The sequence below is a fragment of the Arvicanthis niloticus genome, chromosome 1 (genome assembly GCF_011762505.2).
Source record: "Arvicanthis niloticus isolate mArvNil1 chromosome 1, mArvNil1.pat.X, whole genome shotgun sequence".
Classification (NCBI taxonomy): Eukaryota; Metazoa; Chordata; class Mammalia; order Rodentia; family Muridae; genus Arvicanthis; species Arvicanthis niloticus.
This window is the reverse complement of record NC_047658.1, coordinates 48662851-48682266: the sequence shown is the minus strand read 5'-3', so window position 1 is coordinate 48682266 and position 19416 is coordinate 48662851. Positions and strand designations below refer to the sequence as shown.

The window sequence follows — 19416 nt, the reverse complement described above, 5'->3', positions numbered from 1 at the left end:
GTTCTGGGAAATGATCCTGGGTCCTCTGCAAAAGCAATGCTTTTAAGTGCTGAGATCTCTCTCTATCCAATAAAACTATAGGTTTACAATAAAAATCAATTGCAGTTTTAATTATTAATCTTTTCCCAGGGCTAAGGAGATGATGGCTCCATTGAAAAATGCTTGCTTTGCAAGCAAGAAAACCTGAGTTCAATCCGCAGATTCCACATAAAAAAAGTCAAACATGGTAGTAATTCTTATAATACTCACATGGTGTGGGGGTACGGATGGGGGTATATTGGGGACAGGAATCTTGGGACCTGCTAGCTGGCAAGTCTAGCCTATGTAGTAAGTTCCAAGCCAAAGACAGATGCTATTTCAAAATAATATGATGTCATTTCAGACAAAAGATATCCGAGATTGTCATGTGTTCTCTACCTGCCAATAAAGCAGTATTTCTATCCCACCCCACAAAGACACAGACAAAAAGTAATAGTAGTATTTTTTTCTACAATCTGGGTAAGAGTTTTGGCTTTTAGTGTTGTCCTGTCAAACTAAAGAAACAACTAAGCAAATTTTCTCTGTGTAAACGCTGAGGAGAGTCAGACTAAAGAGGCCATCTGTGAGTTGGAGAATCTACGAGTTACTGAGGGGCTGCTGAGGCGCAGAACATTCCTCTGTTATTAATGGAGGGACACATGGAGATAGGGTCGCTCAGCTGAGAAGATCAAGAGGCAGCGGAGGGACACAAATCGAGATGAACAGCAGCTGACTCGGCACAACTGTTAAACGACTTTGCAAAAGACCTGTCACAGCGGATGAACAGCACCTCCAGAGGAAGCCGCTCAGCAGCCAACCCTGCCCTGCACACGGTTACTTCCAGGGAGAAGATTGAGAGGGAGGAGATAGGAAGAGAGACAAAAAGAAGATCAAAAGATGCTTTAAGGAGTCGGCAGACATTTTTTTTTTTTTAATGAGCAACAGGGAGGAAGAGGACATAAAAGAAAACAGGAAGCAAAGAACGTCCGCGTTTTATTTTCACCATTTCCACCTCTCCTCCACTCAGCTCGGTGGATCAGTCAGCACTCTAATTGTTTTTATGGTAAATGAGGCGTGAAACTTATTGTCAGAAAACACTGTGTCCATGTACAGCCACACACTTTCTTCCCTGCAGGTTGTCCCCAGGGGTTAATCTCTTTGAGGAAGCCGAAGGCTCAAATGCAGTATGCTTGCATTTCTTTAAAGCAGACATTTGGAAAAGAGCAGCCTTTCTCCTTTTCATTTTTAGAATATGACAACAGAGTCTTTGCAAAAGGTAGTAGAAACACTATTATACACAGAGAAGAGGCAGAGTGTGAGAAGTTTGCCACAGCTTTAAAACATACTTTAAATCTTTACTACATACTAAGAGAGGCTAGGGATATGGCTTTGTGCCTAAGAACATTTGCAGTACCAACATTTGTACAAATGTTCAAATCCCCAGTGCCCATGTATAAAGACAGATGTGACCTAAAGTTCCAGAGCACTGGGAGACAGAGATGAAAGGATCACTGGAGCATTCTGGCTGCCAGACAAGTAGGTTCAGAGACCCTGAGTCAAGGGACTAATGGTCATCAAATGGAATCCTTGGCCTCTGCACACATGTATAGGGGTGTGCATGCCTACATGCATGTGTATATACACCATATACATGCATGTGTAAAATTATTCTAAATAACATATTAATAAAAAGAAAATATACAGAGAGCTGTTGACAAGCATTAATTGTATGCTTGGTATTTGTATAAAATATAAAGTCCTTGTACTAGGTAAATCCCTAATATTTCATGTTGATTAGTGTATTTCTTTTTTGTTTTGTTTTATTGAAGAAGAAGAAGAAGAAGAAGAAGAAGAAGAAGAAGAAGAAGAAGAAGAAGAAGAAGAAGAAGAAGAAGAAGAAAAACAGAATCCCAATACTGAAAAATTGAAGTAGAAACAAAGTCCCACCCATAAACAAGAAGCCACTTGGAATTGATACCTGCTGGTAGAGGGTAATAAGCATCTCCGATGGAGAGTTCCTGGATATATCAACTGCAATCCAGGGCGTGCCTGATGCTTAGCAGTAGGTGGCCAACATAAAATGAACTCCGTGTTTGTGTGTGTGTGTGCGCTTTTTGTTTTTAGTAGTTTTAATCAGCTATAACTGATTATTATTGTATTTCTTTATTTAACTCTATTCACCAGATAGAAACTTATCAAGTGCACTCAAACACCTATCTCTGGTTTCAAGCCAGCAGATTTTATTTTATTAGTTTCCCTGTTGTCGGTGAGTATGGATTTGTTCTCTGGGATATATGGGTATCAAGAAACCTTCAGGCTGATTTTTCCCATGTCAAGTAGTCACCAGGCCCTTTGAGCAGGAACCAAAGTCTCTTTGTCCACTGGCTTCACAAAATGGATATTGTGATGAAGAATCAAACTGCAAGAGATAGTTTATTGTTAATCTTTACCAAACATACATATCCAATTTAATTCAAATATGTTCCAAACAAGAATGTTAATCACTCCCTCTGTTCAGGCATCCTGTTCTTAGGTTCCCGAGTCAGTTTAAACAGAGAAAGAAGTCAGAGGACAATGTCTCGCCTCAGTATCTTTGGACTAATGGCGGCCAAAAACTGATAGTGGTATGGTGTGTGTGTGTGTGTGTGTGTGTGTGTGTGTGTGTGTGTGTGTTACGTCTATTTTCTTATGAGATCCTGCATAGCACCCGTTGTATTTGAAGCTTGACACTGAATTCTTTAGAGTTGAACTAGAAAAGGCATTTCTTTGATAGATTTCTTCTTGTTCTCATTTACAGGCAACTAATCCTTACTGCATTGGATCAAATAGACGGGCACAATCAATTCAGGGAAAGCAAGCCATGCCAGTTCTGCTCAATCTTCCCTCAATGAGCAGCTGAGGATGGAGGGGAGAGAAAGGTAAGGAAGAAGATTCATCCATGTCCCCACCGAAGATGGCTCAGCAAAGGAAAAGATGAGAAAACAATTGGAAATATAAGTTGAAGCAGGTGAATACACTTGCCAGAGGGGGAATCTGAAAACTGAGATAAAGTCAAACATGCAAAGAGTTTTGTTGGTGAAAGGCATAGGAAGTTCAGACGGAAGTAGGGACGCCCAAAGGAAGATAAAGAGTGGCACTCTCACCTGGTCAGGGGGCTGGCACTGGATTAACTAAAGTCTCTGTTCTTTGATTTCTATATTACTCTGTGATGAGTAAGTTAATTATTGCATTTAGGTAATTAAGTCCCAGAGAAATGGAGGCTTTCCAAAGTTGTATTCATGTACACTGCTAGATCTTTTTAGGCTTGACTGACCATTTGGTGAGCTGCCACAGTGAAGCAGCGTTTTAACTGTGACATGCAGAAAACTAATGAAAATTAGCTGGAAATGAAAGTCTTCTACATATTAACACTTTTGCCTCTGCTGTTGGAGGTAAAGCTCGTGGTTATATGCTTCCTCATTTACCAGTAGACAAAGAATCCTACATAGGTCCCATTGCTCAAAGTGCAGTCTATGATTTAGCCTCTTTGGGGCTTGTGATGACTCCTGGTCATCTCACCTTTTACATGGCATCCTTTCTCCACTTCTTGTCCCCAGATTTACTCTGCTCAAGAAATAAAGTATTTGTCTACAGTGAAGTGCATTGACGAGCTCACTTGTATAATGGTTATCTACCCCTTGAGTCATTACTGATGCTCAGGTCTCAGACATACAGCCATTCTCTGCCATGTCAAGTAATTTCTCTTGACCAATAATAAATCATAATCATCTTCTAGCCCAGAATGACACTGTTTGAAAAAGAGACACTTGTACCAATCATCAAATTATCAACAGTGAGACACTTCTCTATTTTAATATGGAACAATAGCTCAGAAATGTTACATGCAAGAATGTAGCACATGGAAAAGGGTCTTTCCTTGTGTAAGACTGTAACACCAAGCTTCAGCTCCATTGTCATAAGCAATGAGTATTAATTATATGTTTATAAATATATAAAATTTTTATTTACATGTGTGTACAAGGGGTAACCTCCCCACATTTTCTGTATTGGTGCAATTCACAATTTGGCTTTCCTCACAGGACAGTTGAACCTACCTTCATTTGGTAGCTCATCCTTCTTTTCTGTCTATCAAGAACCTATTGATCCACTTCACCAGGACACTTGCTCTAAAAATACCTGAGCTATCCTTGATTCCCAGTAGGTAAGCATCTTACCGCTCGAGGTAGTATTCCAGAACTTCTGCACTCAGCAGAGTTGATGCTTGAGCCAAGAGCTTATGGCTACAGCTTGCAGATTTGAGTTCCAAGATGAGCAGACCCAAGCAGTACATAGCTCCCATTTCTTCCAGCTCTCCAGTACCAAACTGTAGACCCTGCCAGTTAAACAAAGCAATCAACAGTGACTACTCAGTGGGAATCAAGTAGTGCCATTTTCAGATGAGGAGGAGACACTCTAGATGTAGATCTGTCACAAATATTGAGGATATATAGTGCTTGTCAGTCACTTTCCAAAATTGGCTTTTCTCAACTTTTGCTGCACAAACATTCTGCATGTCTGCATTTCCCAACAGGATAGCAAGTTCAAGGGGACGATAAAGATCATGAGTGGCACAGGATGCCACCCCATCCCTTTGCAATGAAATTCACCAATCTTCCACCTGTATTTTGAAAAAGAGTTTATTGTGGAAACAAAGCTATCATCTTCATCATCATCATCACCATCATCAACATCTTTTTAGGAGATATACAATTTGTCATTAGTTTAAACTATGGCAAAGAAGAGAGGGGTCCTTCACATATAATTACTGAAACTGCAAAATAAACTATACACTTCTCTCTGTCTCTGTCCGAAGGTAATACACAAAAGCAAAACTAAGCCTAGTACTCTATGTCATAATTCATGAAGTAGAAATGAGCACACTGACCAGGTGTAATAGAATATGCTTGTTATCTATCACTTGGGAGGATGAGGCAAGAGGATTAAAAGTTGCAGACTAACCTGGACTACATAGTGAAACCTGAAGTAGAATAAGAGAAGGTGGTAGAGAGAGAAAAGCAGATTATAGCAATTGTCATGACCTTTTCAGGCACCTACTCAATGCCAGTAAGTGTTTAGACCATCTAACAGACCCACAGACATCATGGTAAGCTATTTCCCCACCAAAGTCCTATGAGGTAATTATCTTCTCTAATCTACAGAGAAAGATATTCAGACATATAAAACCAAGGAGCTTATTCAAAGTTTCATTGCTAGTAAGTAACAGAGACCAGCAATGAACTCTGCCTCCACTATTGCCCATAAAATCTGATATGCAAATACAGATAGTTACACAGCAAGGTAGAGCATGTGCTTTCCAGAATTAGGCTTAAATCTTAGTTTCACTCTTTTCTGATCATGTTATGTGGGCTACTGAAACGTTACTACTCTTGAATTTCTCATCTGTAAAATGGGATTATCTCTTCTCTAGATACCTAAAGCATTATAAATTCTATCACTTTTATACTTGATGAAGAAATGTTCCAGAGTCCCTGCAATATAAATAGAGGTTAGCCCAGATTCTCTTTCTCTTTTGCTAAAAATAAGGTTTAATGAGACAGAGTTTAGAACAGCCCTGGGACCTATATATAAAACCTAAGTAAAAATAATCAAAAATTGGATTTTTAAAAAAAAAATTATATTTTGATCATATCATATTTACTAGGATATAATAATTGTATGAAATAACTGGTTTCATTCAATGTATTATAATATAGTACATTACAATTATGACAAATAATTATAAAATAATAAGCAATATATTATATACCAAGACAACTGAAGGAAAAATTTTGAATCTTACCAGCACAAGAAAAATGATACATGTTTGATGTGACGGATATAATAATTACTCTGCTTAATCATTAGACATTATACCCATGTACACACTGCTTAATCATTAGACATTATATGCACCCAGTGCAGTTCCCCAAAATAGGTACAATTACTATGTCAATTAAAATTAAAATGTATGATTTTCTATCCAAATAACAGTGCTGTTATTCTAGAGGACCAAGATAGGGCAGAATTGATTCTTAAGAACTGCTTTTAAACATGCCAAGGGAAATAAAAACAAAAAACAAAACTTGATATTGGGAAGCACCAAGCCTCATGGGAGACTTCGAAGGTAAAAGCAGCCCAGTGTGTAGAAAGTCTCAAGTTGATTTGAGCTGCTTGAAAATTGGATTTTCTGCTTGTTTTGACACCTGCTTCCTCAAGAAAAGAGACATTACATCAGAGCTGAAGGAAGCAAGTTCCTCTGTAAACAGCTGCAATACAAGGAGAAGACAGATGTTGAACAAATTGCTTTTATTTCCTCCTCAAGTCCACAGGAGGAAAAAAAGATCACTTTTTAAAGAGAAAGAGAAAAAAAACAGAGCTCATATCTATGCACAGAGGTTCTAATATCTGACTCTTTGCCTGGCTGTATGTAGACTGTTTTCTTCCTTGGAGAATAACTTCTCTGGGTCACAGGAAAGGAAGTAAAGGTCACATCCAACTAGTGACCTTCCTCATTTCTGTGACTTAGGAAGGTCTCTCAGAAGAAAAACAAACAAACAAACAAACAAACACAAAAACAAAAAAACCTCCAGCCTTCTAGTTCTGGGTGCACCACTTACACATGGAAATCCCAGCTCCTGGCTAGGCATATAACTGAACAAGCACTGTTGGAAACACATCTACTAGCATGCCCAATATTGATGGGCTGGGGGTCGTTCTTTCACACCAGCCTGCTTCTATATGGTTGTAGCTGGAGAGATAGCGTTTATAACATGAAAATAGATTCTATTTCAGGTTCAGGCCCACTTATTCCAGGCAACACTTGTGGTGTCATAAAAACACTAGTTCAGAAAACTCCTCAAAGAACTCATATCATTTTATTGACTGGGAGACTTGGGAGAGTCTGCGGCTTCATTTTGTTCTCTCCTATTGATTTTTTTCTTTCCTATTTTATTTTCATTTTCACTCTCACACAGTATTAACAATATTTCTTTATATAAACAATCTCTTTCTCACATTCATGTCCTGGCGTGGAAATAAATCTTCAAGGGAAAGGACACAGCAATGTCTCTGTCCTATTTAACATTATTTGTCAGGCACAGAATTTACACCCATACATGCTACTGTCCCTGCCTAGTAATCGAATAAACAAGACCTCTTCCTGAGTCAACACGAAGACGTCTTTTTTGGATTCCTCTTTAGGCACACACAGCACTCATCACATGGACTTTGACTTCTCTGGGTGGAGAATTCATAATTGCTTTCAAATTCTGTTCTCCCACTTGAGTCATACTCATGGGTATGAAATGTAAAGCACCACCTAACTGAGTGTGGTCTCACAGTAATGAGTGTATAAATAAAGCTATCGTTGAATGGTTTAAAAGCGAGAGCCAATAAAATAGAAACCAACTTTTCCCCCTAACAGTTGATTAGCTGTCCCATAGAAAAAGTCAAGCTACGTTGCCTTCAGTAAGTAAGATTTTGCTTTGTATAGTTCGTAAATGTAGTGAGTGTGAGAAGCCTTTTGGTATTATTTCAACATCTAAAATAAGAAATCAATCATCTGTCTTTCTTCTGGTTTTCTTGTATTAGAACATGGCTGTTGTAGCTCCATCCAGGATACCATCCAAACGAGGAAAAAAGTAGGGAGAGATATCACCAAAATGAATTTGCTTACATTTCACTCATCAGAACAGTGTTCTAGAGCCACCCCCATGCTTTTGAACAGTCTCTACTAGACACTTTCACCTTGTTCAATCTCATAAAAGAGGAGAATAAGAGAATGAGTGTCAGGTTGGGTGAGAAAACCATGTGCTCTACATTGATATTTTGGTATAATGTTGCTAAAATATACAAGTAGTTGTTCACCTCATTGAAGCAACCGTCAAATGTTTTCTTCTGATAATCCTCCCCTAAACAATATCTGTTACAAAGAGTAAGACCAAAAATGTAGTTTTAAAAAACCCACATAAATTTAAGTAGCAAAAGGGCTAAACTAAAACAGTAAAATAATTACAAAGAAAAAAAACACATATGAGAAAAATGTCAGTTCCACTATTTTAACTAGACCTACCATTTAAACCCAGTAAATTAGTACAAATATATAAGTTTATATACTTCTGACCTGCCTTTATACCCAAAGCTCCTAGATACCAAAATGTCTGTTGGACTGTAAATTGATTCATACCTTTAGGGAAATAACTCAATAACATTTGACATGATAATGTCACTTCAGGGAACTATTTCTAATGAACTGATTGAAAATAAAAGTGAAGCTATATGCATAAAATGTAAATTATACCAATGTTATATATAATAATCAAAATTTGAGGGAAATAAAACCTAAATGTCTAATAAAGAAGGAATGACTAAGGAAACGTTAATGGAAGAAATCTGATAGGGTGTAATGGAGCCATTAAATGGATAATTATAACAACCATTTAGCAATATGGAGAATGCTCATGACTTAATGATAAAATAAAGCCAGAGACAAATTGTGCGATGATACAATTTATCCTGAAGAGTTAACAGTGATGAGAGATGCTTACCCAGCTTCCTGGGCTACAAACTCGGTCAGGCTTTAATGCTATAATCTTTCAGTAAAATGCAGATATTTAGAAGAAAGGGAGCTTTACAATGATATCTTGAAAATATTTGCCTCCTAAAATTCTAAGAGAACATTACTTCAAAAAAAGATTACTAAAGATACTAAAGTCTGTCAATAAATGGAAGGTAAATTTTCTTCAGACTTTTGGAAAATCCGTTAATTCTAGCCATTCCTAAGAAAATTTAGATATTCATTTCTATCTTCAGGAATTCATTGATTCATTGAAAGGGTCTTTCAATGATTCTAGAAACAAAATATCCATTATCCCTTTGAGGTTTACTTCACCCCATTCTCTGACAAAAGATTTTACTATGCCTTATTTTTCACAGTCCAGCCATTGCCCCTCTTCCAGTTCCCCTCCCACAGTTACTCATCCCATTCCTTCTTTCCCCTGTCTCCAAGATGATGCCCTCCCACCAGACCTCCCCATTCCCTGTGGCCTCAAGTCTCTTGAGGGTTAAGTGCATCTTCTTCCACTAAGGCCAGACCAGGCAGTTATATATGTTATATATGTTTAGGCCTCATATCAGCTCCTATATGATGCCTGGTTGGTGGATAAGTGTCTGAGATATCTCAGGGGTCCAGAGTAGTTGAGACTGCTGGTCTTCCTATGGGGGTGCCCTCCTCCTCTGCTTCTTCCAGCCTTTCCCTAACTCAACCACAGGGGTCTCCGACTTCAGTCCAATGGTTGGATGTAAGTATCTGCTTCTGTCTCAGTCAGTGGCTTGTTTGGCTTCTTAGGGGACAACCATGCTAGTCTCCTGTCTGTAAGCATACAATAGCATCAGTAATAGTGTCAGGCCTTGGAGCCTCCCCTTGAGATGGATCCCAAATTGGGCTGGTTACTGGACCTCCTTTCTCTCAGTTTCTTTATGTTTTGTCCCTGAAGTTCTTTTAGATAGGAAGAATTCTGGGTCAGAATTTTTGACTGTGGAATGGCAACCCCATCCCTCTACCTAAGTGACTAGTAAGTTTATGATATTTTTGCTGCTCTGCTCTTCATGTGATTTAACTTTAAAATTAGATTTTCCATTTCTTTCTCTCATTACAATGAACTCTGGGTGCATTTTGGCAAAAATGTTCCATTTCAATGATTCTTTCTCCAACCACATTAAATCTTCTTATTAATGTTCTGCGGATATTGAATCTTCTTGTCAATGCTCCCACATTAAAAACTGTTTCGGATGGGGGGGGCGGGGGAGGAATGGGATGGGGAACTGTGGGAGGGCAGACCTGGAGTAACAGCTTGACTGTAAAAAAAACTAAAAGTAATTTTTAAAAGACCTGTTGCTGACACATTTTTTTATATTTATATATTGTGTATATCTTGTCATACACAATCAACCTGGGCTTTATTTATTAGTTCCATTTGCTTTTAAATAGCACTAAAGTAGTATTTTTGCTCAGTTATTTTACAAGTTTTGAAACTCTATGTTGATATCTTTTAAAATTTGAAGTGATCCTTTATAGGTATGTTTTTATACTTTCTTTTTCAGTTAGAAATCATGTATTTTTGCCATACATACCTAGGGGCAAGTTCAATAGAAAATTACTATAGATCACATTTTAAAAATCTTTATGTTGTGAATTTTGATTAAAACTTTCTAGAAAGAGGGTTCTATTGAGTGAGTACAAATGAAAGCTTGGGTGCTCTCTGCCAAGCTCTTTGAATATTCCTATCATATTTCTTTACAAATTAAAGTTTCACTTTCCATTAATGAGTGTCGTCAGTGTGTGATCCTGGCTTCATGTGATGATATTCATTCTCCAGTCTGTCTTCAAACTATGAATGGCCTTCAACTTTTGCCACAAATCCCAAAACAGGAATTGTTGTTGGGCTTTGAAGAACTCTAGAAAGGTCTCATTTTATAAAAGATGTGTACCACTGAACATGCCTATAAATATATAGGAAAAATAGTATGTTAACAAGAAATAATGTGGTTAAATTAAAAATAATACTTTCCAGACATAAAACAAGTGTTTTCTATTAAAATAGATTTATTACCAAGATTGGGAAAGTAGCTGGGGAATGTCTTGTTTATATTTTCAGAAATAAGCAACAGTATATTTAATGCAGGCTAAATAAAAAGCATGGAAAGGGTATGTTAAAAAAAAATTAGGAAAGAATGCAGAATAGAGATAGAAAATAGAAGTACTAAGATAAAGGCAGATAGAGAAAGGCTTAACAGGATTATGAAAGATTTAAGATCCATCACAGAATAACTTCATGGTTTTATCCAATACTTCAAGGGAAAATAGGTACAAATGATAAGTATTTATTACAGATGAAGAAATAATGATGTTATCCTAGTTTTTATTTTGTTGTGTTTGTTTTTTTTCTTTTCTTAAGAATTTCATTCTTAATCATATATACCTTTCTCTCTGTCACAATTCCTATGACTGCACTTTTTTCCCTACTCAAATCTGTGTCCTTTTATCATTATATAATGTTATTCACCATACATATACATGCATGTATATAGACACAAATATGCATATACATATATGCATACACACATAGATAAATAGATTATGGCTATGTAGGTAGATTGGATAGATAGATAGATAGATAGATAGATAGATAGATAGATAGATATAAATATATATGTAGCTATGTATATATCATACATTTGATGGATAGATGATAGATAATAGATAGATAATAGATTATAGATTATAGATAGATAGGTAGATAAATAGATAGATGACAGAGATGATAGACAGAAAGACAGACAGATAAAGATAAATAGAAGATACATAAAAATAGATAGATGATAGGTACATAGATAATAGGCTAATTAGACAGAAGAGAGACAGATGATAGGTTAGTAGATATTAGATAGGACTTAGAGGCAGGCATATATACATTTCTATATCTGAAATTAATGAATCCTATATTTAGAACTAGAATACACAAAAGTTATGCTATGTGAACTAAAATATTATTTGTTTGTTTCTTTGTTTGTTTTTTAACTGTAGTATAGTGGCATCATTGGGAATGTCCATAAAACAGATTTTGACACAGGAGATTAATAAAAGGCAGACAAGAAAGAAGAAAATCAAGGCAGGTGCATGCATTCCTGTTGGAAGTTGCAGTATGTAAACCTCAGGAGGGCACCATGTTCTGGACCTGGAGAGCTTCACCTGCAGTACTACCATGTCTATCTGTGTGATTTGAGGGAAGCCATATGACATTTTAGTGCCTCAGTTTCCTTGTAGGTACAATGGAAATGAAGTGTCTTACAGCTTATGGAGCCTTGGAGAAATATTCTCTCTGTGTGTTTCTCTATCTCTGGCATGATGGGGAGAAATTGTATGGGGATGTATGGGTGGGCATGGAACTTAGCCTATACATTGTTATGAAGGAGCAAAAGTCTTCATTGTTATCAACAATATAGCAAGTACTATCTAAAACTGACAACTGTAACATTGTCTTTATTAAAACTATGGCCTAATTTATAGCATTTTCTCATCACTATTAAATAATATTACTTGGAAAGTTCCAGAAAATCCAATAAGAAAAATGAGCTTTATATATTACAAAGGAAGGAATCCCATTATCATTGTTTGAAGACTGATCATATAGTAATATAAGACAAAAGAATCAACATGAACACAGAATGCATTAGACACACATAAAGAACTGAGTAAGTAGACAAGGTTACAAATTAAATACATGAAAATCAATTTTCTTTCCCGAAACAGCAAAATAAATTATTAAGTGTAATAAAAAAGTCTAGTCACAATAGCAATCTAGCTAAGAAATATCTGAAAATGGACTTAGTAATAACCATCCAGGAGTTATGTGATACATTCTTGCACTTTACCAAGAGCTAACAAGAAATATTTAAACAAATGAACAAATACAGTGAACTCTGGGAAAGCAAGGCAGAACCACATAACATCAATTCTCCGCATCTTGGTCTACAAAAGCACAGGAAATCAAAATGCCAATAGATGGTTTTCAGAGTTGATAAAATAATTCTCCTCCAAAAGAACATGTAGCAAAAATCCTCCTCCCACAATTCCTTTGATAAACAGCCTAAAAAAATAATGAATTTTCATTCACAGATAGGAAAATCCTGTTATATGCTTTAAAATAAACATGTTTCATTTTGTCATATTGTTCTCTATTGCACTCTCCAAACAACATGCTTGTTTGTTTGCATACAAATTAAAGGATGGCAACAGCTGTGTATTATCAAGATTACTGATATCATTTAAACTACAAGTCAGATAATGACGAGAACTTTTAGCAATAAAACATTTTAATTGAAGTATATACATTCACTGGAAACTGAAAAGGTTTTGTGCCTCAGTTATTGCAATAATGGCCTTACTGCAATGGTCTTGAGCCAAACTCATAATATCCAGGAAGTATTCTTGTCACTAAATGTACTAGGATTGATACAAACTATGTCAGGAAGAGCAAGGGATGAACACACATAGCAAGAAATGGCTTGTACAGTGCAGAGGATCTTCATTGTCTCCGTAAGCTGTGTGCTAATGCAAAAGCACAAGAAATTGGTCATGACGCTTGAGGAAAAATCTTAGCCCTAGTACGACTATCCTCCCACTTTGATTACAAAGTTGAGTGTTTAAACTTTGAAGGCCTTAAACACTAAGGACTAATGTTTTATCATAATACACTGCTGGTGAAGAGTTGAAAACCAGAAACCATTCGATCCCATCACCGATGGAAATACACATTACTGTGTCCACAAAGGACCAGCTGAGTATACAGTCTTCAAAGTCTTCAGAATTTTAACTCCACAAAGTAATCTGAAGGAAATAATTGGCTTCTTCTGTTACACTACATCATGTCTATGTCTGTGGTATCACCTGTTTAGAATACATTCCATGAAATGAATACACTCATGGTCACATAGCGAATAATATTCCAGTATGTATTTAAGATTTTCTCTGATGTTATGATTACTTCTTGATATTATCTGATTAAAACATTATTTTAAATTTCCATACATTCATACTATATATATATATCATATATATTACATATATGAAATTTATAGATATATTTATATAGTTCCTGTGTATATGAAAGAGTTGCACTAAACACTAACTTTTCCATTCATTTTCCCATAGGTATTCCCAACAAATCATTAGAGCATGAGCAACCTACCAGTGACCATGTTCTCCAAAGAAGAGTGACTTGCTACCCCAGTAACTACCAACTGCCTTCAGCTAGCTCCTCTAGGATGGAGCCTCAGGTGCTTCTCTCGGAGCCATGTTTGAGTTTTGCCTAGCTTGATTTTGAGCAGATCTTGTACAAATGAATTACTTATACATAGATGTTATGAGATCATGTGTACATAGGGCATGTCATGTCCAGCAGACAGGGTTTCTTTCACAAAATCTTAAAGTGATCTCTATGCTGAGATATCCCGTGCAGCATCAGATAGCTGTACACAATGAGTCATGTCATCTCAAATATGTTTTTTTCCTCTGAGAATTTTCTTTATTGTTTTCTAATAATCAGCAAAACTCAATTTCATTCAAACTTTTTTCAACCAGTTCACATGGTTCAAAGAACAGCATCATATCTGAATTGATGTTTTATGTAACAGGAAATTTCATGTTTATAGATGAAATTAAATCTAAAATTATTTTGCAGATTTTGAGATTCAATTGTTTTAATTTAAATGTTCAATGGGTACAAAAATAGAGGGAGCATTAGTGCTAAGGAATGTGTAAGGTTTTATTTAAGTATATTCATTTTACATAGCACTGAGCTTTATAGAAGATTTACATGTAAGTGTATAAATTGCTTTAGCCACATTTTCTGCTATACATCCCTTCCATTCCTCTTACTTCTGCTCATTAGTGTCCTTCACTTTTCAGAACAGTTTCACTAAGACTTTGTCATTTATACATACATGACCTTACATAAAATCCAATATGAACAAACGAAAGAAAACACAATTTTGTTTCGATGAATCTGTCTATATGATAATCCCTGATGCGTTCATTTTCCTAAAAACTACATAATTTTGCTTTTTATGCATAAATTTCAATTGAACACACGTGCAAACACACACACACACACACACACAAACACACACACACACACACACACACACACACATACACGGCACAAAGTTTGCCAGGTTTTTCTGTGACATGTTGACTTGGGTTTTTTTTCATTGAATACCTATGAAAGCACATCTAGGTCATGTGATGTGGCTATTTCTAATTTTTGGAAAAAAAAACTTCATAATTCCTTTCAGAGTAGCTTGACTGAGTTATATTCTCACCAGTAGTATATAGAAGTTCCCTTTTGCCTGCATCCGCACCAGCATCTGTTATTACCTGAACAACTGCCAGTTTGACTGGTTTGAGATAGAATCTCTTGCTCATTTTAGTGGGTATTTGTCTAACATATCCAGTTTTGTAAGCCTCCATTTTCTTTGTGTGCACTTCCCTGTACCCTTTAGAATCCCATTCTAGGCTTTTACTATTTTCCTTATGATGTAAGAATCTTTCAATTTAAATCTAATAATAGCCATGAGATATCTATTTCCTTGGAATTCTTCCTAGAAACATTCTCAGAACCTTTATGAAGTGCAAGTATAGACTGAGAAAGAGAGAATTTTTTCTCTGAAAATTTTGTTAGATTTATTTTTATTATTTTAATCACGTAAATCTATGTTTCTGTGTATGAGTATGTACTTATGAGCTCAGAAGCCCACAGGGGCTAGAGATGTTGGATCTTTCTAGTGGTGAATTATACGTGGTTGTGAACTGCCCAGTATGGATATCGGACACTTAATTTGGATTGTCTGCAAGAGTAGTGGTGCTCTTAACTGCTGAGCCACCTCTCCAGACCCAATATGGTTTTTAAATAGTTCAGAGGAGGCTGTGAACTAGAACTCAGTTTGTGAATCTTCCACCTTGACATGCACCCAGCAGAGAAGCCAATCCAGCTATGCAGAGCTGAGATCTCTAATAGGTAGCAAGGAAGAAAGAGAGAGGCTGGTGGACAGGCTCTATGGCATCCTCGTGTATCGACTCCATCAAATGGACTCTAATGCTTTCACGCTGGGGACCAAATCAATCAGAAAACGTGTTGGTGTCTCTGCCAGACTCTATCTGATGAGTTCCTCTATACAAAGTGCGCCCCCCGCCCAGTGCCCACCCTTTCAGCCCAAGTTTCCTCTCCATTACTGACAACTGTTTCCCTAGTAACTAAAGGGGAAAAAAAAAACCCATAGATTCACTGGCCCAGCAGGGAACAAAATGTGAGCTGGATTTCAAATATGTCTTTATTTCTATGTTGAACTTACTGGGTTTTTTGTTGGTGATATTATTCCTATACCATGAATAACCACATAACAGACACCAAAGCTGTCTGTGGGTGCCTTTCATGTCTTTAAAAACCACAACCCGATGGTAAATTGTGGAAGCAGATACTGTGTCTTTAAATAGCTTAGAATTTAAGCAAATTTACTTCTCTGATCCACAGATATATAAACTGGCAGTTCTTTTTTAAAAAAAAAATTATTTAAATTTGAGATTTGTTTTCACTCCATTTAAAACAGTGCTTTTGTTATACATTTAAAAATATTTATTGGTTATTTTATTTTTTTATTGGTTATTTACATTTCAAATATTGTCCCCCTTCCCAATTTCTCCCACAATAACCTATTGAATCCCTCCTCCCCCTGCGTCTATGAGGGTACTCCCCGACTCTCCCACCCACTGCTGCCTCACCACCCTAGCATTTTCCTATGATGAGGCATCAAGCCTTCATAGGACCAAGGTCCTCCCCTCCCATTGATTCCAAATAAGGCCATCCTCTGCTACATATGCAGCTGGAGCCATAGGTCCCTCTATGTGTACTCTTTGGTTGATGGTTTAGTCCCTGGGAGCTCTGGGAGGTCTAGTAGACAACATAAACATTGGGCAAGTAGTAGCTTCAGCTTCATGTTCATGTTATTATGGGAGTACTAAAGAGTTAAACATTCATGGGGAGAATCTGCTCCATTGTCATATCCAGTAAGGCTCTAGTAGATCACTGCCCCTTTCAGACAAGTTTCTCTAAATGATGATGATATTGTTGTTCTTCCTTGGGAGTTGCAAACCCCTTCATCTCCTTCAGTCCTTTCCCTAACTCCTCCACTGGGGTCCAAGTGCTCAGTCCAATGGTTGGCTGCAGGCATCTACAACTGTATTGCTCAGGCTCTGGCAGAGCCTCTCAGTTCTGTACGCAAAGTTATATAGATATTGACCAACACAAGGATGAAACAAATCCTTGTTCAAAGCCAGGACAATACATAAATAAGTCAAGATTCATATAACTGCTTCTCAAAAGCTTTTGAAGATCAGGAGGTATTCCTTTGTTACAGGCTATGCATTCACAAAGCTATTGTTCTTTCTGAATACCTCTACCCACATGTTTCCCAGTATGGCACAAGAACATGTATATCCCAGTTGGGTAGGCATAGAGCCAGATGGCTTCCTCCTTCACTATTGCCACTCACAACCTAGGCACTCATCTTCTACAACTTGGTCAGTCCTATTTTACATGATGACCAAAGAGTTTTGGCTCTAGCTCTGGGTCTGTGTGCAATCTGTTGGATGTCACTTGGAATTTTCCTTCTTCCCCAGCAGACTGGAAAGAAAACTCAGAGACGTTGCATTCCCCATAGATCCAACGTTACCACCATCATTTACAGAATCTTGTCCTAAAAGGACAATGATCGACTAGATCCTTAGTGGCCATGGCAATGGAACAGGTTCTCCCCATGAATGTTTAACTCTTTAGTATGAACAGAATAACTTGAACATGAAGCTGCAGCTACTACTTGCCCATGTATATGTTGTCTATGAAAAAAGGATCCAGCCTTTGCCAGTCACGTTGGCTGGTTGGCAGGTTTTATGGGTAAGAACACCATTAAAATCTAGTCTGATAATGTTCAGAATGTGATCTGCATATTAATGCTTGCCTATGAAATGTTTATGAACTTGTGTCTTTGATGAAAAAAGAAGCCTGAGCCAAATGGGAAGCCAAGCTGGTAACTAAGCACATGGTTTAAGTTCAGCTTATTTAAAAAATTAAGGAAGCATCATGGTTACATTAATGTATACTGTCTACTAACTTCTTATAGAACTATGACATTCCATGGGTCAACACCTTAGAAGAAATAGGACCATAAACAGTTGAAGGATACTACACATGAGTATGCAGTCCCCAGGAAGGCACCCATATCAAATAGTATAGAATTTGTTAATAATCAGCTCTTAGGTAATCAGAATCCCAACTCTCACACTCCCCTGTCTAAACAACTGCATTCACATTCATGATGCCTTTGCATTCAGTACCCTCATTTTTAAAATGGGGAAATATTTCTGACTACTAAAGTGATTCTGTGTCAATGAGATATAAAGAACATATGCCTTGCCTTAAGGTGTAGAATAATGTTATCTCTAGGTATGAATTAATTCAAGGATTTTATATGCATATGCATGTATGTGTATTTGTGTGTGTGTGTGTATGCTTGTGTATGCACATGCAAAGATCATTATATCTAATTAAATTACTGAATAGGGAAATATAGAATAACATTTCTAAGGTATATATTCAGTATAGAAAATATAAGCTTATTAGAATAAAGAAAATGAAGCCCAGAAAAATTATTCCAAAACAAAGATCCATTTGACTCAGATGTGTTTATTGGAAAACTGAACGGCTAACATAGCTAGCCAAGTATGGTAAGCAAAGAAGGAAGAAACTCTTGTAAATCCTGGTAAAACTTTAACATCTTCTTCCAGAAGCATAGGTCACAAGGTACTTGTATATTTTGTTTATTTGTTTGTTTGTTCCTCCAAGAGTATTTATTTGGGTTTCAGTAATAAGAATAAAAAGGCTGTGAACAATTGATTATTCTAAATACCATGTAAATATCCATGTAGGATTCTTTCATTCAACATCTCAGGTTACAAGAAGAATTAGACAGTTTTGTGATGATTGACAGCTTAGCTGGACCAAATGATCATGACTGGCAGATAGTTGTGAACATATGGTCATCTCACTCATCTAATACACATCAGTGTAACTCATGGTGTCCTAGGATTTAAGCTGAAGGAAGCCATGTTTCCAGTTTGTAGGAACAACATACTAATCAGCCACACTCCCAAAGAATGCCTCCACTTCATACAGCTAGTGTAGGACTTGGTTCGTGGTGTGATTTTAGTCCTAGATTGTCAGTTAAAAGATCACCAGAAAGGATAAAAAAGAATGTGTCAGTCCCCCAAGAATCATATAGGTAGAACTTCATTAAAATGGGGAAACATTTGCATTTTTTTCAGGAAACAAAACCTCTCTATGACTTAAGCTGACACCTTAAGTCACAGACACAAATGTGTACCTGCAGGCATCTTCTGGTTAGACACAATGCTTATCTTTTCAAAGGGTTTTATATGTAGTCCAACTAAGCGTGTTTAGAAGCACAGCTGCTTGGCCACCTTTTCTTATACTTCCCCAGTTCCTTGTAATTATGCCGCATGCCCAGTACCTGTAGGCACTCAAGTTGTGAGCATTGTTTGTCACCTGTACCCTCCCTCATTAATACGTGCATTATTTTCCTTCTGGTTTTTTGCTGGAGCAAATACATTAAAAAGGGATGGAATGGGAAAAATGGGAAACAAATGAGAAGAAGGTCTCACAAGTACTGAGATCTGTAGACTGTTGCATGGCAAGATTCCTGTTAAGATCCAAATAATGATATCTGAAC

General features: G+C 36.9%; 1 protein-coding gene across 2 annotated transcripts in view; it reads right to left on the bottom strand.

Annotated features, from left to right (window-relative positions):
- Agbl1 (AGBL carboxypeptidase 1) overlaps nt 1-19416 on the bottom strand; it is a 788584-nt gene that overhangs the window by 214320 nt on the left and 554848 nt on the right. The window contains exons 22-23 of one of the 2 annotated variants that reach the window (XM_076936077.1): nt 4233-4390; nt 2274-2437 (exon numbers count right to left, since the gene is read on the bottom strand). In XM_076936077.1, the coding sequence (XP_076792192.1) occupies nt 2359-2437; nt 4233-4390 (237 nt within the window). In that variant the 3' untranslated portion in view covers nt 2274-2358. Of the gene's footprint in view, nt 1-2273; nt 2438-4232; nt 4391-19416 lie in introns of those variants that run through there. The other variant, XM_076936072.1, reaches the window with a different exon arrangement.